Source organism: Martes martes (genome assembly GCF_963455335.1).
Source record: "Martes martes genome assembly, chromosome: 2".
NCBI classification, from domain to species: domain Eukaryota; kingdom Metazoa; phylum Chordata; class Mammalia; order Carnivora; family Mustelidae; genus Martes; species Martes martes.
In genome coordinates, this window is record NC_137889.1 from 55508916 (window position 1) to 55533482 (window position 24567).

At 35.8% G+C, this 24567-nt stretch overlaps 1 protein-coding gene across 1 annotated transcript; it reads left to right on the forward strand.

Moving 5' to 3' along the window:
- Positions 1-20297: 20297 nt before the first annotated feature.
- Positions 20298-23287, forward strand: DEFB134 (defensin beta 134; the record flags this gene model as incomplete). The annotated part of the gene is made up of 2 exons (XM_080797134.1): positions 20298-20355; positions 23145-23287. 2 exons carry the CDS (start codon positions 20298-20300, stop codon positions 23285-23287), a joined length of 201 nt encoding a protein of 66 aa, XP_080653260.1.
- Between the last annotated feature and the right edge of the window lie 1280 nt (positions 23288-24567).

The following is a 24567-nucleotide window of genomic DNA, read 5'->3' on the forward strand; positions in this document are numbered from 1 at the left end:
ATTTGTTTTTACCATATAATATGGCTAATTGACCCAACAACCTTTCTTGAAAAAAAAAAAAAACTTTTCTCAATGATTTACAGTGCTCTTTTGTCATAAATCTAGTGTATATCCTAGGCTAACTACTCTGTTCCGTTGTTCACTTTGTCTCTCTTGACACAAATAATATACTATTCTAATTAATGAGAATTTATGATGTCTTCATATATGGTAGAGAAGATGTCTACATTTTCTTTTTTTCAAGGACTATCTTGAATATTCTTGTCCCTTTGAACTTCCATATACATTTTAGAATAATCTATTCAAGTACACATACATGCATATTTAGTGAGAATTTTCATTAAGACTGTAGTGAATCTAGAGATCAATTTAGGGAGAGCTGACATATTTACAAAATTAAATCTTTCTACAACTTTGTAATATTTTGAAATCAGGAAATGGGATCTCTCCAGCTTTGTTTTTATTTCCCAAAGTTGTTTTGGCTGTTCAAAGTCTTTTGTGGTTCCATATAAGGAAAAATAATTGACACAGAGTTAAAAAAAAAAAAAAGAAAGAAAGAAAGAAAGAAAGAAAAGAAAAGAAAAAAAAATCAATGTAACGAAAAGCTGGTTCTTTGCAAATATAAACAAAATGGGTAACCCCTTAGCCAGACTCATCAAGAAAAAAAGAGAAAGGATACAAATAAATAAACTCAGAAATAAAAATGAGATTTAACAACTCTCATCATAGAAATACAAAGGATTATAAGGGAATACTATGAAAAAATACATGCCAACAAATTGGAGAACCTGGAAGAAACTGATAATAAATTCCTTAAAGAATATAATCTTTAATAAAGTAGCAGAAAGAGAAATTAAGAAAACAACCTCATTTGCAATTACATCAAGAAGAATAAAATATCTGGAAATAAACTTAACCAAGGAGGTGAAAGATCTGTGTTCTGAAAACTATAAAACATTGATGAAATAAATTAAAGACTACACAAACAAATGTAAAGATATCCCATGCTTATGGATTGGAAGAATTAATATTGTTAAAATGTCCATACTACCCAAGGCAATCTGCAGATTCAATGGAATCCCTATCAAAATACCAATAGCATTTCACAGAACTAATCCTAAAATGTATGGAACCACCAAAAAACCCAAATAGCCAAAACAATCTTGAGAAAGAAAAATAAAGCTAGAATTATCACAGTTCTGGATTTCAAGATATACTACAAAACTGTAGTAATCAAAACAGTATGGTACTGGCACAAAATAGACACATAGATCAATGGAACAGAATAGAGAGCCTGAAATAAACCCACACTTATGTGGTCCGTTAATTTATGACAAAAAAAGACATGAATACACAATAGGGAAGAGACAGTCTCTTCAATAAATGCTGCTAAGAAAACTAGACAACTACATACAAAAGAATGAAACTACCACTTGCTAACACCACACACAAAAATAAACTCAAAACAGATTAAGGACCTAACTGTGAGACCTAAAACCACAAAAATCCTACAAAGGAACACATGCAGTAATATCTTTTACATGAGTCATAGCAACATGTTTCTAGATTTGTTTCTTAAAGCAAAGGAAACAAAAGCAAAAATAAATTATTGGAACTACATCAAAATAAAAAGCTTTTGCAAAGTAAAGAAAGCTATCAATAAAATAAAAAGGCAACCTACTGAATAGGAGAAGATATTTGCAAATGATATATCCGATAAAGAATTAATTTGCAAAATATATAAAGAACCTATACAACTCAACACCAAAAAAATAAATAATCCAATCAAAAATGGGCAGAGGGCTTGAATAGACATTTTTCCAAAGAAGACATAAAAATGGCCAACAGACACATGAATAGATGCTCCATAGCACTAATCATCAGGGAAATGCAAATCAAGACCACAATGAAATATCACCTTATGATATCTGTCAGAATGATTAAAATCAAAAAGAGAAGAAATAACAAATATTGACAAGGATATGGAGAAAAAGAAACCCTCATACGTTATTGGTAGAAATGAAAATTGGTACAGCCACTGTGGAAAACAGTATGTAGGGTCCTCCAAAAATTAAAAATAGAATTACTAAATGATCTAATAATTCTACTACTGGGTATTTATCCAAAGAAAATGAAAACACTAATTTGAAAACATATATGCACCCCTTTGTGTATTGCAGCATTACTTACAACAGCCAAGATATGGAAGCAACCTAAGGGTCCATCAATAGATGAATGGACAGAGAAAATGTCATATACACACACATAAAACACACACACAGACACACACACATGGAATATTACATAGCTATAAAAAAAGGATGAGATCTTGCCATTTGCAACAACATGGATGGACCTAGAGGTTATTATGCCTAGTGGAATAAGTCAGCCTGAAAAAGATAAATATCATTATTTCATTCATATGTAGAATCTAAAAAATAAAACAAATGAATAAACAAACAAAAAGTAAAATCAGTTCTATAAATACAAAGAACAAACTGATGGTTGCCAGAGAGAAGCGGAACGGGAGGATAGACAAAAATGGGTGAAGAGAAGTGGGAGATACAGGTTTCAAGTTGTGGAAAGAATAAGCATGATAATAAAAGACACAGTGTAGGGAACAGTGAATGATATTGTAATAGCATTGGTAACAGATTGGTAACAGATGGTAGCTACACTGTGGTAAGCATTACGTAATGTATACAGATGCCGCATCACTATGCTGTACACCTGAAACATGTAGCATTGTGTGTCCACTATCCCCAAAACAATTAAAAAAAAAAAAGAAAACAGAAACACTTCAAGTAAACAAGCTCACTTTATAACCAAGGAACTAAAAAGAAAAACAAACTAAGGCCAAAGTCAGCCGAAGCAAGGAAATAACAAAGATTAAAGTGGAAATAAATGAAATAGATACCAGGAGAAAATAGAAAAGGTCAGTGAAATGAAGAGCTCTTTTTCTGAAAATGTAAAATATACAGTCCTTTACCTAGACTATCTAAAGGGGAAAAAGAGAGGGGTTTCAAATGAATAAAATAAAAAATGAAAAAGAAGACATTACAACTGATACCATAAAAATTCTTGGATCATAAGAGATTACCATGAACAATTATATGCCAATAAATTGGAGAACCAAGAAAAAAATGGATAAATATCTAGAAACATACAACCTACAAAGACTGAATCAGGAAGAAATAGAAAATCTGAACAGATCATTAATAAATAAAAGATTGAATCAATAATTAAAATCCTTCTTACACAAAGAACCCCAAGACCAAACAGTTTCACTGGTGAGTTCTACTAAATACTTTAAGAAAAATTAACACCAATTTTCCCCAAATGTCAAAAAAATTGAAGAGGAGGGAACACTCTGAAGCTCATTTTATCTGGCCAGAATTTATGCTGACATGAAAGCCAGACAACAAACACTACAAAAAATAGTAAAACCACGGACCAATATTTATGATAAATATAGATGAAAAATTGTCAACAAAATATTAGCAAACTGAATTAAACAACATATTAAAAGTATGATACACCATGATCAACTGGGATTTAACCCTAAAATGCAAATATAGTTCAGCATATCCAAGTGTAATACACTAAATTAATACAATAAAAGAAAAAATCATATGATAGTCTCAATAGATGAGGAAAAATCAATTGACAAAGTACAACGTATATTAATGATTTTTAAAAATCCTCAAAAAATTTGGTATCATAGGAACATACCTCAAAATAATATAGAATGCATATGACAAAACCACGACAAACCATATTCAACTATAAATGTTCGAAAACTTTTCCTCGAAGATCAGGAAAAAGAGTTTACACTCTCACCACGCTTATTCAACATAGTTTTGGAGGGATGCCTGGGTGGCTCAGTTGGTTAGGCAGCTGCCTTCGGCTCGGGTCATGATCCCAGGGTCCTGGGATTGAGTCCCACATCAGGCTCCTTGCTCGGCAGGGAGCCTGCTTCTCTCACTGCCTCTGCCTGCCTCTCTGCCTACTTGTGTGTACTCTCTCTCTCTCTCTGGCAAAAAAAAAAAAAAAAAAAAAAAAAACATAGTTTTGGAAATCCTAACTAAAGCAATTAGGAAAAACTAAGAAATAAAAGGCATCCAAATTAGAACAGATTAAGTGAAAATGTCTTTATTTGCAGATGATGTAATCATACAAAGCAAAACATTACTTAGCTAGAAAACTGTTGGAATTAATCAACAAATTCAGTAAAGATTCAAGATATAAAATCAACATGTAGAAATCAGTTTCATCTCTACATACTAACAACTAAATATCAGAAGAAATAAAGAAGATTAATTATCTCACTCACTATACCATTAAAAAAACAAGAAAATGTAAGTTGGTTTCAAAATGATGGCAGAGGAAGATCCTGAATTCACTCCATATCAAGGCTACAACAACCATATATAGACTAATTTCCTCTGAAAAAGACCAGGAAACTAGATGAACACAGCATCTACAGCAAAGGACAAAAAGGACAGCATGAGGATGAGTAGGAGAGGCAGAGACACCATCTTGCCAAGTAAGCCCCACATCAGGTGTGGTGATCCACATTTGAAGGAAATCTCAAAAATACGGAAATTTTCCCTGAGGAGTAAGGGATGTGTTCTCCACATCAGGCACCACAACCCTTAGATGCTTCACAAACCCTCTATATAATGGGATTTGAAAAACAATGGGGATTATTTTCAGGAAAACCACAGAACTGTAGGAAATAAGAACCCACTCGTAAAGGGCCTGATGACAGACTCACTCTGGGACGCAGTGCAAAAACACCAATTTGAAAAGAGCCTAGACCATATGTGAAGAAAACCTACTTGTTAATCTTGAAATACCTGCCAGAAAAGCAGGCAACCATTGGGACTTTTCCAGGGATGGAGACAATAGCCAATGCTATATTTGTGACCTCATTCTAACTTGCTAAGGATGGCACTGATAGGTGACATTTTGAAACTCTCTCTAACCTTTTAGAGACAATGGGCATGCCCAGCTGAGAATGCTATCAGTTCCTCAGAACAATTGTGCATCACTGTTGGGTCAGGCAACAGCTCAGCCAGTGCCTATGTCCCAGCAGAGCCTTGTGTCACAGTCAGGCCAACCCCCACATTGCATCCATGTGTATCAGCTGCACCCACCCTTCCACCACAAATACACCCCAGCATAGCAAACAGATGTGTACAGCACACATAGGAGACCCTCTTGAGCATGAAACTCCCACAGTCAGAGGGGATTGCATTCCAGGGCTCCAGGTGATATATCCTACAAAGACTCTTTCTTTAGGACTGAGAGAGGTACTTAATTTCCCTAATAAATAGAACCAACACAGAATCAGGCAATATGAGAAGACAGAGAAATAAATACATTCCAAATGATAGCACAAAACAGCAAAAAAAAGAACATTAATAAAACAGAGATAAGAAATCTACCTGGTAACATAGATCAATGGAACAGAATAGGGACTCCAGAAATGGACACTCAACTCTATGGTCAACTAATCTTTGACAAATCCAGAAAAAATGTCCAATGGGAAAAAGACAGTCTCTTCAATAAGTAGTGCTGGGAAAATTGGACAGAAGAATAAAACTGAACCATCCCCTTACACCATACACAAAGATAAACTCGAAATGGATGAAAGACCTCAGTGTCAGACAGGAATCCATCAAAATCCTAGAGGAGAACATAGGCAGTAACCTCTTTGATATTAGCCACAGCAACTTCTTTCAAGACATGTCTCCAAAGGCAAGGGAAACAAAAGAAAAAATTAATTTGGGGACTTCATCAAGATAAAAACTTCTGCACAGCAAAGGAAACAGTCAACAAAACTAAGAGGCAACCCACAGAATGGGAGAAGATATTGGCAAATGACATTACAGATGAAGAGCTAATATCCAAGATTTATAGAGAACTGCTCAAACTCAACATTCAAAGAATGTTGTCAATAATGCAGTCCAAAAATGGGCAGAAGACATGAACAAACACTTCTCCAAAGAAGACATCCAAATAGATAACAGACACATGAAAAAATATTCAACATCATTAGCCATCAGGGAAATACAAATCAAAACCACAATGAGATACCACCTTACACCAGTTAGAATGGCAAAAACTAACAAAACAGGAAACAACAAATGTTGGTGGGGATGTGGAGAAAGGAGAACCATCTTACAGTGTTGGTAGGAATGCGAGCTGGTACAGCCACTCTGGAAAACAGTATGGAGGTTCCTCAAGAAGTTAAAGATAGAGCTACCCTAGGACCCAGCAATTCCACTACTAGGAATATTTACCCCAAAGATACAAATGTAGTGAAAAGAAGGGGCACATGCATCCCAGTGTTCATAGCAGCAACGTCCACAATAGCCAAACTGTGGAAACAGCTGAGATGCCCTTCAACAGATGAATGGATAAAGAAAATGAGGTTCATATATACAATGGAATTTTATTCAACCATCAGAAAGGATGACTACCCACCGTTTGCATAGACATAGATGGAACTGGAGGGGATTATGCTAAGTGAAGTAAATAAAGAAGAGAAAGACAATTATCATATGGTTTCACTCATGTGGAACATAAGCAATAGCACAGAGGACCACAGGGGAAGGGAGGGAAATCTGAAAGGGGAGAAATTAGAGAGGAAGATGAACCATGAGAGACTATGGACCCCAGGAAATGAACTGAGAGTCTCAGAAGGGAGCATAACAGGGAGGTGGGTATTAAGGAGGGCACGTGTTGTGATGTGTACTGGGTGTTATACATAACTAATGAATCATTGAACACTACATCAAAAACAATTATGTACTATACAGTGGCTAACTGAACATAATAATAAATAATAAATAAGTAAATAAATAAATAAAAAGAAATCTACCTGGTAAAGATTTGAAAGTAATGGTAGTAATGATGCTCGATGAACTCAAGAAAGGAATGGATGGGGTGCCTGGGTGCCTCAGTGGGTTAAATCCTCTGCCTTTGGCTTAGGTCATGATCTTGGGGTCATGGGATCAAGACCCACATCGGGCTCTCTGCTCAGCAGGGAACCTGCTTCCCCCTCTCTCTCTCTCTGCCTGCTTCTCTGCTTACTTGTGATCTCTGTCAAATAAATAAATAAATAAAATCTTAAAAAAAAAAAAAGGAGAGGAATGGATAAACACAGTGAGATCCTCAACAAAGAGATAAAAAGTATAAGAAAGTTCCAAACAGAAGTTACAGAGATGAAGAATACAATAATTGAACTGAAAAATACACTAAGGTAATCAACAACAGACTGGGTGAAGCTCAAAATCAGATCAATGAGCTAGAAGACAGGTAATAGAACTCATCCAGACAGAGCATGAAAAAGAAAATAAATTAATGAAGAGAGCTTAAGGAACCTTTGGAACATCAAGTGTAATAACATTTGCATTATAAGCGACAAGACAGAGAAGAAAGGGCAAGAAAACTTATTTGAAGAAATAATGGCAGAAAACTTCCTTAATCTGAGGAAAGAAATGAACATACAGACTCCAGAAATTTCCAGATAAGATGAACCCAAAGAGATCCACACCAAGACCCATTATAATTAAAATAGTAAAAGTTGAAGTTAGAAAAAAAGAATCATAAAAACAGCAACAACTTATTATATACAAAGGAAACCTCATAAGGCTATTCCCAAACATTTCAGCAAAAATTTCGTAAACCAGGAGAGAGTGGCACAACTATTCAAAGTGCTGGAGGAAAAAAATTTCAACCAAGAATTCCCTACATGTTAAGATTATAATTGAGAACTGAAAGAAAAATAAAGAATTTCACAGACAAGCAAAAACAAAAAGGGTCCATCACCACTAAACCAGACTTACAAGAAATGTTAAAGGTTCTTCTTCAAGTGGAAAGAGAAAGGCCATAATGAGAAGAAAATTATGAATAGAAAAAATTTCACTGGTAAAAGTAAATATATAATAAAGGTAGTAAATCAATCATTTATAAAGCTAGTATGAATATTAAAAGACAAAAGTAGTAATCAGTAATATCTATAATAATTACTTAAGGGACATACAAAATGAAAAGACATAAAATGTGACATTATATACAAAAACATGGAGAGGAGAGTAAAAATGCAGTTCTTTTAGAATATACTTGAATTTAAGGAACCACCAACTTTAAATAGACTGCTATATACATAGAATGTTATATATGAACCTCATGGTAAACACAAACCAAAAATTTGTAATAGATACAAAAAATAAATGAATAAAGAAAAGGGAAATCAAACATAACACTAAAGAAGTCATTAAGTCACAAACAAAAAGAGCAACAGAAGAAGAAAGGAATGGAAAGCTACAAAACAACCAGAAAGCAATTAATAAAATGACAGTAAGTACATACCTATAATAATTGCTTAAAATGTAAATGGATTAAATGCTCCAATCGAAAGACATAGGATGTCTAAACAGATTTTTAAAAAAAGAAAAAAAAGATCCATCTTTATGCTGCCTAAAAGAGACTCCCTCCAGACTGAAAGATACATACAGACTAAAATGAAGGGTTCAAAAAACTTTCTACAGCAGTCATCCCTGGTCCAGCAAGTGAACAGAATTTTCATTCCAATATTCAAGCATATTTAAAGCTGATTATTGGAAGATTTATTGTCCTTCCTGTAAATATTTGTCAGAATCTGCAATTATTGAAAGAATTTAAACAGTTTGTTAACCTTCAAAGCAAATCATCATGTTAGAGTTGCATGCCTGGGATTTTCTCCTCCTACGTCTTTCATCGCTACCACCTTTCCAAGACAGTGAGAACTTTTTATTCACTCTAAACTTCAGTGTCCATAAACATGGCAAGCATATAATCTCTACTCTATTTGTGAAACAGGTGAATTAAGCATAACATACTTCATCATCAAATACTTGCTAAAAGCCTAAGCTTTTAATTCTTTTACATATAGTAAAGAGAAATAATACCTTAAAAATGTGTTCCATAAATTCACTGCAACAGCTCATATAAATTTCAGCAATTAGTCCACTGAAAAAGTACATATGTAAATTGCATCACGTGGGTTTCTGAAAAGCTCTTTTAAAACATTAGGCTCTTAATTATAATTCCAAATTCAATATAAACAATTCAAAATTGCTATGGAGACTTTCTTCTGGTTTCTGGTTTATCGTGTAAGGAGCTTAGAACCATCACTGCAATTTTCATAGCAAGAAAAAAGCTGAACAAACTGAAAACCAGCAACTCTTCTTAGATCCTCAAAGAAGTGAAGTCACAGGGCAAACCACAACCCCCAAAATTAGAGAGAGAGGTGGATACAGGGAGACTCAAAACTTCCCAGAACACAACCCCAGATGCAACATCCATAAGAATCAATACAAGGGTAACTGACAAATTGTAGGAAGCTCAATACAAATTTGAGAGTTAAAACTCCAGGGATTTAGAAAAAACAAAAACAAAAACACAGAGTTAGGGGTGCTTTCACACTACTGTGAATTTTACCTCTTGGAGCACTAAGAGGTTTTCATAATGATGACTGGGAAGAAAAATCCTTTCATATTTCCAGTGGAAGGAGACAAAAGTATCATTTTGAAATATACTGAGAGAAATCTGTTCTTCTTAATGAAACCCACCCTCAAAAGAAACTACTTCAGCAGAACCTAACCACTTGGGGTTTTACCAGGGTCTCAGTGACCAGGTGAAAGTGAAACACCCAACTCTAACCCGATCTACCCTTCCATGTTGGGGAAGGAAAATAGCCAACTAGTCTCTTCAAGACTTTTTTTGTCTCACCTAAGTGGGGGGAGGGGGGCTGAGAAACAATTTGTGAAGGTCATAGCCCTTTGAGGGGCATAGGCTCACTAAAAGACTGATATCTAACCATAGGACTATAAAATGATTTCTCTGCCCCCACACCAAAATATCACAATAGGGGACTACTACTAAAAGAACTGCATGCCTCAGATCTTATTCAAGAAGTTATCTCAAGGGAAATCCAAAGGCAACTGAGAAATGAAAAAGCAAAAAAATCTTGGGAAATTTTAAATTCTAAAAACATTTCATTGCAAATGGTTTTTCATTTTGTATATTTTTACACAAAACAATCACATCTCTGAGAACAACTTATTAAGAAACACAGCCAGGAACAGTTTTGTCTTTGTTTTTGTTTTATCTTCTGTGAGCACGAGTTTAATTTTATTTTTTCCAGCTTTATTGGGATATAATTGACATATAAGACTGTGTATGTTTAAGGTATACTATATGTCGATTTGGCACACTTATGTGTTACAAAATGATTACCACCATAATGTTAATTAATACCTCCATTACACCATGTAATTATCTTTTTTTTTTTTTTTTGTAATAAGAACATTTAAGAATTGCTCTTTTAGGGGCACCTGGGTGGCTCAGTGGGTTAAAGCCTCTGCCTTCGGCTCAGGTCATGATCCCAGGGTCCTGGGATCGAGCCCCACATTGGGCTCTCTGCTCAGCGGGGAGCCTGCTTCCTCCTCTCTCTCTGCCTGCCTTTCTGCCTACTTCTGATCTCTGTCTGCCAAATAAATAAAAATAAAAATCTTTAAAAAAATTGCTCTTTTAGCAAATTTCAAGTATATAATCCAGTATTATGAACTAGAATTACCACACTGTACATTAGATTACTAGAACTTGTTCATCTTATAACTGGAAGTTTCTTTCTTCATTTCCCTTACCCCCTCAGCCCCTAGTAATCAATATTCTACCTCTGTAAGATCAGCTTTTTCTACCTCTATAAGATCAGCTTTTTCTAGATTACACATATAAATGCTAATATATAGTATTTACCTTTCTCTGAATAATGAAATAAAAAATTTATAAGACAAATTTGAGGGAATGTGTCACTTGAAGAAATGCCTTACAAGACATGATAAAAGAAATTCTTCAGGCATCCCTGGGTTGCACAGTCGGTTGAGTGCCTGACTTACGATCTCAATTTACATCTTGATCTCATGGTCTAGCCCCTCATTGTGCTTTATGCTGGACATGGATCCCACTTAAAAAAACAAAACAACAAAAAAGAAATTCTTCAGTTATATTCAACAGTAAAAAACTGAAAGATTTTCCTGTAAGATCAGGAACAAGGCAAAGATGCCCACCTCTCCCATTTCTATTCCACATTCAACTAGTACTTAGGTAAGTAAAAAAGATAAAATCATCCAAATTTTTTTAAAAAAGATTTATCTTCATGCACAATGAAATGATTTTGTATGTAGAAAACCCTGAGACACCACCAAAAACTATTAGAAGTAATAAAAGAATTCAGTAAGCTATAGATCACAAAATCAGCATACAAAAACCAGTTGCATTTCTACACACTAACAATAAAGTATTCAAAAAAGAAACTTCGAAACCAATCCCATTTACAATAACATCAAAAGAACAAAATACTTAGGAATACAAAGTAACCAAGGAGATGAAGGATTTGAACACTGAAAACTACAAAATATTGATGAAAGAAATTAAGGAAGACACAAATAACTGGAAGGATAACCCAGGTTCATGGGTGGAAAGAATATTGTTAAAGTATGCATACCACTCAAAACAATCTACATGTTCAATAAAATATTTATGAAAATCCCAATGTCATTTTTTTAATTTTTTATTTTTTTTTATTTTAATAAACATATAATGTATTTTTATCCCCAGGAGTACAGGTCTGTGAATCGCTACCAATGTCATATTTTTTGCAGAAATAGAAAAAACAACACTAAAACATTGTTTGAGGAAATATTTAAAACAAAGATTAAAAATTTAAGAATAGAAAAAAGTGTAAGAATGGAAAGAATGAAAGAAGGAAAGAAAGAAGAAAACAAATCCTAAAATTTATATGAAACTACTAACGTCTCTGAATAGTTGAAGCAATTTTGAGGAAGAAGAACAAAGCTAGAGGTATCACTCTTCCTGATTTCAAAATATATTACAAAGCATCCATTCTTGATTTAAAAAAAAAAAAAAAAACTTGAAAGTAGGGATTGAGGGAACATAACTCAACATCATAAAGTCCATATCCAAAGACCCAAAACTAATATCATTCTCAGTGAGTAAAAACAGAGCTTTTCCTCTATGGTCAGGTACAAAACAGGGATGTTCACTCTCACCATTGCTATTTAACATAATATTGGAAATGCTAGCCTCAACAATGAGATAACAAAAAGAAGCAAAAGGCATGCAAATCAGCAAGGAATAAGTCAAACTTTCATATTCACAGATAACATAATACTCTAGAAACCTAAACATAGAAAACCTGACTAGGGGCTCCTGGGTGGCTCAGTGGGTTAAGCGGCCAATTCTTATTCCGGTTCAGGTCATGATCTCAGGGTTGTGAAATAAAGCCCCACTTTGAGCCATGCACTCAATACAGTCTGCTTGAGATTCTCTCTCCCTCTACCCCTCCCATGGTTCTCTCTAAATAAATAGATAGATGAAGATAGAGAGATGATAGATGATAGATGATAGGTTAGATAGATGATAGATTAGATAGATAGATAGATAGATGATAGATTGATTGATTGATTTAAAAAATTCTTTTAAAAAAAAGAAAAGAAAACCTGAATGACTCCACCAAAAAATTGTTAGAACTGATACACAAATTGAGCAAATTCTCATGATATAAAATCAATGTACAGAAATCTGTTGCATTTCTATGCACCAATAATGAAGCAGCAGAAAGGAAAATCAAGGAATTGATCCCATTTATAATTGCACCAGATGCCATAAGAAACCTAGGAATAAACCTAACCAAAGACATAAAAGATCTGTATTCTGAAAACTATAGGACACTAATGAAAGAAATTGAGGTTGACACAATAAAATGGAAAATTTCAGGCAGAAACCTCTTTGACCTCAGCTATAGCAACTTCTTATTAGATATGTATCCAGAGGCAAGGGAAACAAAAGCAAAAATGAACTACTGGGACTTCATCAAAATAAAAAACTTCTGCACAGTGAAGGAAACAATCAATAAAACTAAAACAACCTACAGAATGGAAGAAAATACTTGCAAATGACATATCTGATAAAGGGTTAGTATCCAAAGTCTATAAAAAAAAACTTATCAAACTCAACACCCAAAAAAATAAATAATCCAGTTAAGAAATGGGCAGAAGACATGAGCAGGCAGACACAGATACTGCATGATCTCACTAACATAGGGAATCTGAGAAAGCCAACCTCATTCATAGTAACAGAATAGAATGGTTGTTACCTGAGGCCGGTGCAAAAAAGAAGGAGTCAGTCAAATCGTACAAAGTTTCAGTTACTCAGTTATACAATATAAATGAGTTCTCAAGTTCCACTATACACATAGTACCTATAGTTAACAATACTGTATTGTTTACTTACAACTGGCTAAGAGGATAGATCTTACACTAAGTATTCTTACCATAACAACCACAACCATAATAGTAATAATGGAGGTGGGGGGAAATTTTGGTAGGTGATAATTAATTTATGACCTTAACGGTGGTGATGGTTTTATAGGTGTATACTTGCCCCCAAATGTATCAAGTTGTATATATTAAATATGCACAACTTTTACATTTAAGTTATATCATAATAAAGTAATTAAAAATCAATTAAAGTGTCTATTAAAGTATTATAACTAAACAATGAAAGACATCATACAGATGATGTATAGAACATCGCCAGTATACAACCCCCATTGTATCAATGACTGTAGCCATTGAGCATCAGTAGCTGTTATCATCTCCAAAAGAGAGACAACCAGACATTATGGGCCCTCCCGACAATATGCACACACACAAAACACCAACTATGCGACAGCTGGTTTTTGGAGTCAAACATGAGTCTAATCTTAGAGCCTCTCAATCCAGTTGTCAGTCTGCTGAAATACAGAGGACACAAGAACATGTTGAATTCTCCAAGAGTATGCAATCAGAAAAATATAAACTGGGAAACACTACAGCTTAAACATCTCAAGTTCTTCAACAGAAAAACTGTAAAGAAAGGATTAGGGAAGGACCTATAGATTTAAAGGGAATATTAAAAATTGTAATGAGAAGAAAACCAAACTGTAATGTCTAGGAATGAAACCCAGGTAATAAAACTATTTTTTAAAGAAATGATCACTATAAAACTTAGATTTCAGGGTGCCTGGGCAGCATAGTCAGTTAAGCCTCCAAATCTTGGTTTCTGCTCGGGTCTGGTCTCAGAGTTGTGAGATCGAGCCCCAGGTCAGGCAGCGAGTCTGCTTGAATTTTCTCTCCCTCTGCTCTTCCCCAACCTGTCCTCACTTGCTCTCTCCTTTTCTCACTCTCTCACTCTCTAAAATAAACAAGTAAAACTTAAAAAAAACAAAACTTAGATTTCTTTGGGAGCAAAAGATAGAAGGAAATGCCTATGTGACACAGAGAGAGAAACCAAAGTGAGACATTATGACTTATGGGAGTTTGTGCAATCTTAAAAATGTCCTCAGTGAGGGAGACATGGCTTCGAGCCTAAATGTTCTGGACAGTTAGAACAAGACCCAGCTTCCTCTGTTCCCTTTTCATTCTCAGTTGATGATTTCTTTTTATTTCACCAAGAAAGTAGAAGCACCAAGAGTTAACTTCCTCATTTTCCCATCACCATATGCCTTCACCTAATTTTATCTTACTGTCTTCTCTCCATTCTCCAATTTAAGGTTAACCCCTCCACTTTCAACTAGATTTTTATCCCCACTCACTTTTTAAAGACTTCACTCCTGAGGTCAAACATTGTTTCTTGCATCATGAATTCCCACCCCTAAACAAATTGTCCATTTAACACAGAAATATACCATAATAGGTCTCATCAGAAACTCTCCTCTTGAGCTCACTGCCACACTCATCTACCCTATGGAAAAGACCTTCATTTATCTTTCTTCAGTATCTCTGCTTTTCTCTTCTGCTTACTTTTTTCTGAGCAGGTTCTCTATTGATGTTGTTTTCATTTATTATAAAACACTTTAGACATTAAAAGATACAAATACAAAATATAACCTGATGAGTTTTTTTTTTCTCTTTTCAAAGCCAGGATCTTATTTTTTAAACACACGTGCTCTTTAGAAGTCTACAGCTGCAGAATGAAGTGCAATGCTGATGAACATGCAATTAGATACTGCTCTGACTGGACCATCTGCTGCAAAAGGAAGAAAAATCAACCTATGAAAAAAAAGGATTGGCAGGAAGGCCTGGGTGGCTCAGTCAGTTAAGCGGCTACCTTTGGCTCAGGGCATGGTCCCCAGGTCCCTCTGCCTGGTGCTCCCCCTCCTTGTGCTCACTTGCTCTCTCTCACTCTCTAACAAATAAATAAAATATTTTTTTAAAAAGAAAGAAAGAAAGAAAGAAAGAAAGAAAGAAAGAAAGAAAGAAAGAAAGAAAGGAAGGAAGGAAGAAAGAAAAGGTGAAAAGTCTAACTCCATCTTCTTCAGATTCCAGGAAAAGAAGCTGAAAGTGTTTAAAACTATCTTTTCTACATAAGGGTAATTAATATGATGGATAAATGAAATTCATGGTAATTATATGCTTAAATGGTAAGATTAAAGTAAACATGAATTTTATAAAGGCTTACACTTTTTTCACGTGTGTGCTTTTACATTAACTTCCTTCCTTTATCTCCACCACCATGTTGTTGTTCATCTATAATACTATATCCCAGTTCAATGAAGTACTGTCTGACCTTGGGCAAGTTCTATAGTCTCTCTCTATATCCGTTTCCTTGTCTACAAAATGAGATAACAATAGTACCTATATCATGGTGTTAGGAGAATTATACTAGGATATGTGAAGTTCTTAAGCAGTGCCTGACCCCAGTGTTAGCTCCAAGTTAACTGTAATTTCATGGGACCACAGAATGTGATCTGTTCTCTAGTTTTTTGGAATTTATTGAATCATTCCTTGTGACCTAAGTTAAAATTGATATTTGCTAAAATTCCATGTGGTCTTGAAAATAAGGTTTATTTTCTATTTGTGAGATATATAATCTTATATAAAGAATATGTTTATTCAACACTATTATATTTCAATAATCAAGGACTTCAACACTGGTAGTGAGGACTAAGAAGAAGGAAGAGATTCAGGATGCATTTCAGAAGTAGGGTTGACAGAATTTAGTGGTCATAGGACATAATGAGAAGAAGGTCTGAAAGATGATACTGTGATTTCAAAGCTTGCAAAGAGATGGTTAGCAATACAGCTCACTAAACTAGAGAGGCCAGAAGAGAAAGTAGGTTAGGAGAAGAGGGAAAGTCAATAAGGAGATGTATCAGCATAATGGAGTCAGGCAAGGGATATGGATATCAGATCACTGGGCACATTTGCAAAAGTGTAACTTTATTTTTTTTTATAAATGAACCTAATTCCTATTATGAACCTCATTCCACCTGGTCATAGAACTTTAAACTTGGTGTATACAGAATTGCTTCTTTTCTCTAAATTATTTGTAAGTTCAAGAAGATTAAAGCAGTGATGAGGCATCTGGGAGAGCATTGATTATGTTAACATTACAAAGACAATCATCATTCCTGCTTGGTCTTCAGTCACTAGCCAAAGTATAACTGCTAAGTTACTTCTTGTTCTTAATAGAATTCTTAAACTCTGGGTGAGTTTATGGGATAATTCTGCCACTGAAGCATCCTTCTAGTTTACCATAAATTCCAGTGGGAATATCTATTGCTCCACCACATCCATGGTGATCTCAATCACACAAGGATTCTACTATTACTCTCTTCCCATGCTGGGAGAACCTGTGTGAGGGAAGGGGAACCAATGCCATGAGATGACTCAGACCTATATACCAAAGAAAACCAGTCAATCAATGCTGTGCTATGTATGGTCTTGCCCCCGCCCTGAGCTCCATTCACAAGAGGAAACTCCAGTGCACCAAGCCATCAGACTCTAACCGGAGTTTCTAACCTCCATTACTTCCTCTCATTTCCCTTCCCTCCCACTATATGAAACCCAGGACTGGAGATAAAAATATAGTGATACCCCTCCCCCTACTATCTATACTGTTCATCTTCCTTTACTCCTATTCTATCCCTCTTCCTCTACCTTATTCAAGACTTGGTTTAGGGAAGGAATAAACTCTTAATTCATCTGCACTTTCCAAAATCTATTATAAAATCTGAATCCAATTCCTTCCAGTGCCCTAAAGAATGTACTTTTTTTTTAATTCAATTTAATTAACATGCAGTATATTATTAGGTCCAAGGGTAAAATTTAGTGATTTATCAGTTGCATATAACACCAGTGTTCATTACATCAAGTGTCCTCCTTAATATTAACCCATCATCCAGTTGCCCCATCCCCCTTTCTCCTCCCCCCTCCTCTCCAGCAAACCTTTGTTTGTTTCCACCCCATTTGGGACCATCCCCCTCCTGCTCTGTTCTCACAGGTCTGTGCCACATCTGTAATTTTTTCATGCTTCCAAAATGTACTGAACTGCTGTGCAGATTGCTCACAGCACAACCCTAGGAGGCACCATTCACAGAGGCAATGAGGTGCATTGCACATCAGTACATAACAGCTCAGTGGGCCCCTTCCATATTTCATACACTTTCTTTGTCATGTCAGAGTCCCTCAGAGACTTCCCTGAGTTTGCACCTCTTAGTTCCTTTCTCCGTTTGTGAGAGAGTCTTGCACAGAGATATATTTCTCAATTATAAGGAAAAAAGTTCATTACAACCAGTGTATGTCTCAGTATTTAGAGAGAAGCTTGGGGAATGGTGAGGAGAGGGGAGCCATGGAGTATACAGGCCTTATGTGAAAGGTAACTTCTACTCAGTTCTAGCAGATTCTTGCCATGCAAGGGGTGCCAAAGGAATGTTGCTGATTATACATCTATATAGCTATATATCGGATTTATATATAAGCATAGATATGAGATATATATCAGATTTTATTATATATAAGAAATATATATTTATATTTCATATATGAAATATATATTTATATTTCATATATGAAATATATATTTATATTTCATATATGAAATATAATGGGTATGTATGAAATATAATGGGAAATATATATTTATATTTCATAAATGATGTATGTATTATATATAAATATATATTCATATATGTTATATATATATATGTATGTATATATATATCAGATTTTCTTTACCCATTCATCCATCCACAAACATCCTGCCTCTTTCTATATTTTAGCTATTGTGAACATAGTCTTTTGACATGAGAAGTCTGCTCTTTGTTTCTCTCTTTTAGTGGGAAATGGTACACATTGTTCAGAATATGATAATGATGAATTGTTTTAGACTTTTGAAAACAGGAAAAAAAGAAGATGAAATATGTTTTTTAACATTCTTAAAATCAAAATCTAATAAATTAGTAAGAAATTCCCAAATAAAATCCAGGTGTAAGTAGGCAATTTCTAAGATAGTTTCTAATGATTCCTGGCTCCTGGTATCCATGCTTTTCTGTAATCCTTTCCTGTTGAGCCATTCATTTCTAATGGATCACATAGCATTGACTCTTGACAACATGGGTTTGAACTACATGGCTCCACTTAACACTCAGATTCTTTTTTCAATAAATATATTGGATGGACACCTGGGTGACATGGTCTGTTAAACATTTAACTCTTGGTTACAGTTCAGGTCGTAATCTCGGGGTGGTGAGATCTAGTCCTCATGGGGCTCTGTACTCAGTGGGGACTCTGCTTGGGATTCTCTCCCTCTCCCCTTCTTCATACCCCTCCCCATGCTCTCTCTCAAGTAAAAACAAATCTTAAAAAAATATATGTTGTATATATACAATGGAATATTATTCAGCCATAAAAAAGAAGGAAACCCTGCCATTTGTAACAACATGGGTAAACCTAGAAGATATTATGCTAAGTGAAAAAGCCATATATAGACAAATATTGTATGATCTCACTTATGTGTGATATCTCAAGGAAGTCAAACTCATAGAACTAGAAGACAAAGTGGTAACTGCCAGAATTTAGAAAGTAAAGGAAATGGGGAGATGTTAGCCAAATCAAACTTTCAGTTATAAGATGAATAAGTTCTGATGCTCTAATGTATGGTATGGTGACTCTAATTAATAATATACCATATATTTGAAATTTGCTATGAAAGTAAATCTTACATATTCTCACCACAAAAAAAAAATTAGAACTATTTGAGGTGATGGATGTGTTAATTAGTTTGATTGTGATAATCATTTCACAATGTATATGTACTTCAAATCATCACATCTGACTGCTTAAACATCAGCAATTTTTATTTGTTAATTATACCTAGGGGCACCTGGGTGGCTCAGTCATTAAGCACCTGCCTTCAGGTCAGGTCATGATCCCAGAGTCCTGGGATTGAGCCCCATATCGGGCTTCTTGCTCAGCAGGGAGCCTGCTTCTCCTTCTCCCACTCCCCCTGCTTGTGTTCCCTCTCTCACTGTCTCTCTGTCAAATAAATAAAATCTTTTTAAAATTTTTTAAAAATTATACCTCAATAAACCTGGGGAAGAAAAGTCATAAAGAATGGTTGGGGTAACAGATATGTTCGCTGTCTTGAATGTGATGATGGTTTCATAAAAGTATATGTGTAACAACTCATCTAATGCTTTAATGCTTTAATATTTAAATTTTTATGTCATTTATATCTCAATAGTTTTTTAATAGTGATAGTTATAAAAAATGACCTTGATGGGATATTATGCAGCTTTGAAAAATATCACTTATGAAGAGTCTTAATGAGACAAAAAGTACTTATGGTATACATCATGTTACAAAAGCAGGATATCTGAGTACAAGTGTATGGTTCAGAACTACTCATAGCAAAATATTAAATAACAAACTAGGTACACACAAAATTTTCTTAAGAAATATACTGGTTGCTTCTGAGAGATGGAGCTCAAGTGTTAACTCTTCCTTCTTTGTAATTTTTAATATTTTATAAATTGCCTGAAATTAGCATTTAATTTTTGTAGTAACATAAAAAAAAACAAAAAAGCTTTATTTACTTAACAAAAGAAAAAGTATAGTTCTCAGTTCTCATTAGTACCTTCGGAAAATCCAGGTCGGGGAGCAGTGCGTCTGTCAATAGGAAAAGCTGTCAAACAGGAAAGGGCTGTCAAGTTTTTTCCTCACATAAGCATTGCCAGCTCCTCTGCCTCAGGGAAGATCGGTGTAGCATATCTACCTGGAGCAGGGCATACCCCAGACCTGAAAGGTTTGCATGAGAGGGTGAGCTCAACCTTCCCTTGCTGCCCTCTGACAGCCAGAGTCAGACACTGCCACGAGCCTCCTCAGCCGAGGCTCCCAGCCATGAAGCTGCTCTTTGTCATGCTTGCCTTGTTCTTCTTTTGGGACCCAGTGCTGGCAGGTAAAATGGGAATTTGGGGGGTAGGGGAGTCATTTGTCTAGAAAAGCAATTCCACTAAGCAAACCTATAAATGTCTTAACACCGTGGACCCTTCTATTTTCAAAGTGGAAACAGCATCAACTGGTCTGACGTTAGCAAGACCTGAGCTTGAATTTTGGCTCTCCAATTTGTGTTAGCTGTGCAGCTTTAGGCAAAAGTCTAACCTTCCCTGAATCTTAGTTTCTTCATTCACAAAGTGGCAATAATACTAACCTCAGTCTTGCAAGGATTAAGTGTGATAATATATAGAATAGACTTGTACGCAACACATATGGTACCTGACTCATGAAAGCTATCATTATATCATCACTAGTAATACCCCAACCTCTTTTGGCGCTATTGTTTTGTCCCTAAGTGAGGAACATGTCCAGCCATAATAGTCAAAACCAGCAAATAGTGATAACTCAATTTGTTAAGCTTTCTAATCTGCTGAAATTGCTTATAGTTAATTTATTATTTGTAGATTCCTTAGATACATGGAGAAACATATTTGGAATGGCCTGTTCCAAGAGAATTAATAAGCTTTATGTGCTAAAAGAAATGTCTGATCAGATGAGATAGCAGGTAGAGAGACATGAGAGAGAGCACTGACTGGTCTCATAGTTTAGCTTGCCCATATTCATTAATGACTTTAAAAACTCCTTCTTGAATATTCTCTTCACTCAGGGCTATTAAATCAGCTCAAATTCAGATATTATAGGATCTCATTTAATTTCTCATCCTCCCTCAAGTAATCCGTAGGTAGATGAACCACATTTTGGAGTCATGTGACTCAGTAGGCTAGATTTAAGAATCCACACAATCCAGGCCTCTTGAAGCTATTGATGGGACCAACCCCGCTTTGGTTTATGGCAATGGTTTCATGGCCCCTAGATAGCCAACAAGATAGTCTACAATATGGCCTTTAGTGCCTTATACCTTCCCAAAGTTCATCATTCCATAGGAATTCCTTATCTTATTATGTAGACCACTACACTTCATCTTCTCAGGCTTTCATCTTTTTTTTTTTTTGCATGTTAGGAATGCCTTTCATATTTTCATACTGCCTTGCATTTTTTTAAATTATTAACATATAATGTATTATTTGTTTAAAGGGTATGGGTCTGTGATTCATCAGTCTTACAAAATACACAGTGCTCATCTCAATACATACCCTCCCCAATGTCCATCACCCAGCCACCCCATCCTTTTCACCCCCTCCACTGCAGCAACCCTCAGTTTATTTCCTGAGATTAAGAGTCTCTTACAGTTTGTCTCCTCTCTGGCTTCATCTTGTTTCATTTTTTCCTCTCTTCCCCTATAATCCTCAGCCTTATTTCTCAAATTCCACATATCAGTGAGATTATATGATAATTGTCTTTCTCTAATTGACTTATCTCACTTAGGGTAATACCTTCTAGTTTCATCCACATTGTTGCAAATGTCAAGATTTCATTTTTGATGGCTGCATAATATTCCATCATCGATATACACATCTTCTTTATCCATTCATCTACTGATGGACATCTGGGCTCTTTCCATAGTTTGGCTATTGTAGACATTGCTGCTATAAACATTGGGGTGCAGTTGCCCCTTCAGATCACTACATTTATATATTTGGTATAAATACCCAGTAGTGCAATTGCTGGTCATAGGGTAGCTCTATTTTCAACTTTTTGAGAAACCTCCATTTTCCAAAGTAGCTGCACAAGCTTGCATTACCACCAAGAGCATAGGAGGGCTCCCCCTTCTCCGCATCCTTGCTCAGCTTTCATCCTGCCAGCTAAGTAACCCTGATCCTTTTCTCTCCTTAAAGGATAATTATCTTCCAAAGAATGATAACTTGAACAGGATGTATTGGCTCAAAATTTCTACAGATGACCAAATATTTGACACTCTTTTCCTTTTAAGACCTTCTTACATATGTAAATTTAAAATATTCATATTTTGATAATTCTACAGAATAGCATGTCTATAAAAGTGTAAGTTCAAAATAACTTGGGCCCCAATAAGACATAGTAAATCTTCAGAATAGATTTCATCCTCCTCTAAACTCATAACACCATTCTATGCTGCAAATGCTTCACTGCACTTGTCATCTTTTCTCCTCTTTCACAGGTATCTTGTGTTTCTTCTCTTTTTTTGTCTAGACTGAAAATTCTTAAGGTCTATATCATACTCAAATCTGTACCCCAACGGCACCTAGATTTATGAAAACTGGTTTGGGAATGAATACAGAATTAAATAATGAGCAAATGACTACATGCATAGGTAATCTGATTGTTCCAAGTATATTAACTGACCAGTTTGGGCAAACTTCCAAGTTATTAATTGTCATAGCTCAGACTAACATAACAAAATACTGAAGATTGTGTGGTTTAAATAAAATGATTTCATCACAGTTCCGGAGGCTGGAGAGTCCAAGATCAACTGCAGGCTGATTCAGTCTCTGATGAGAGCTACCTTCCTGGCTTTTAGATAGTCAACCTCTCCACCAGTCCTACTGTATCAAGGCCCCACACTTACAACCTCAATTAACTATAATTACCTCTCAGAGTCCCTCTCCCCAAATAGAGTCACATTGGAGTTTAGAGTTTCAACCTATGAATGGAGGGGGAAAGGGAGGAAAGCTGTATTTATTTTTTTTCAATTACAGAACCAAACATTATAATCAAGTCTCCTTGGAATCCAGTTTGAGAAAAATGGAAGTACCAATTCTATAGTCCAAAAAGACCCATAATGAATAATTTATTCATTCATTTTCTTTCCAGGCTTGAATCCACTGGCAGCAGAAATACACAAAAAATGCTACAGGAATGGTATCTGCAGACTTGAGTGCTATACAAGTGAAATGTTAGTTGCCTACTGTGGGTTTCAGCTGGAATGCTGTGTCAAAGGAAACCCAGACCCCTGACAAGAGAAGTCAGAGAACACCAATGAACTTCAAAGTCTTTGACACCCTCTCCACTGTCTTTCACACAGCGAGGGAATTTGGATTACACTGTGACCCTGTCATGTGTCCACGGCTGTGGGTTCTTAGCATTTTTTAAAAAGCCATCAGAATCTTAGGATTTTGTATTTGAACAGCTGAGCTGCTGCCTTCCTAAAGACAGCTAAGCTTCTCATGAAAACTTAGGATGTATTTTATCACTTCAAAGTGGTATCCATGTTCTTCTCAGTGCTGATTTCTCTCTTTCCTCATATTTACGATGTCTTAAGTATTTATCAAGGCCTCAAGTTACAGAAACATCTTTTTACACTTGGGCTTTACCCTACCATCCCTTCAGCTCCCTGTTTACTGTCTCTTTGGACTGTGCATCTTAGAGAAACAGATCTGCCCTAGCCCCCTGATGACCCTGTATGCTTCTCACATAGACTGCACAGACAAGGCATAACTGCTGGCTGGCCCAAGTCTTGACTGAGTCTGGCCACACAGTTCTTGAAACACAGGGAAAATATCATGTTGTAATGGGCAGTCTTTAGCAGGTTCTCAGCCACCTCCTTTCAGGAAGTGAAAACATGGGACTTTCCATCTCAACCACCTTAGGTTCAGCTACAGTTATCAGACCACTTGGCTATCGTTTATAGCTGACTCCTCAGCAGCACAGTGGCCTAACATCTCTGCTACCCATCATATGGTCCTTTGGTTGGGTTCATCTGTAGTCCTAGGAGCTAACACCATGCTGATCTTGGCTTTGATGTGTATGTAAGTAATAAATTTTCTCAGTTCATTTAGACTCACCATTTTCTTTACTGGTCAACATTATGAAGGTGTGGTAGGCAAACCTACAACTTTTCTTGTGGTGCTTGTTATCCTACTGACTACAGCAATGCTGCTGCATGTCTGCCTAACTTCTAATACCATAAACCTAATACCTAATACCATCAACCCACATACAGATGCATGAGTGTGGAGTTCTGCACATGCAGTTCAGCATGAGGGTGAAGTAGCAAAGGGGGTAGATTCTGGGCGTGGAGCAATTCTCTTTAACCTGAGTGTTGAATCCAGCTTGGACTCTGGCAATTCTGAAAAGGTGGAGCTCAAATAGCTGATTGCTGACCTGGTACATGGCTGAGGAAACAATACCTAGGTCCTGGCTTAAAATGACAGTACCACCTTTGGAAGCAATGAGAAGAGAACAGTAAATGAGAAAGATGAGGGGTTGTGAGAGGTCCTACCCACTCAGATGCTCT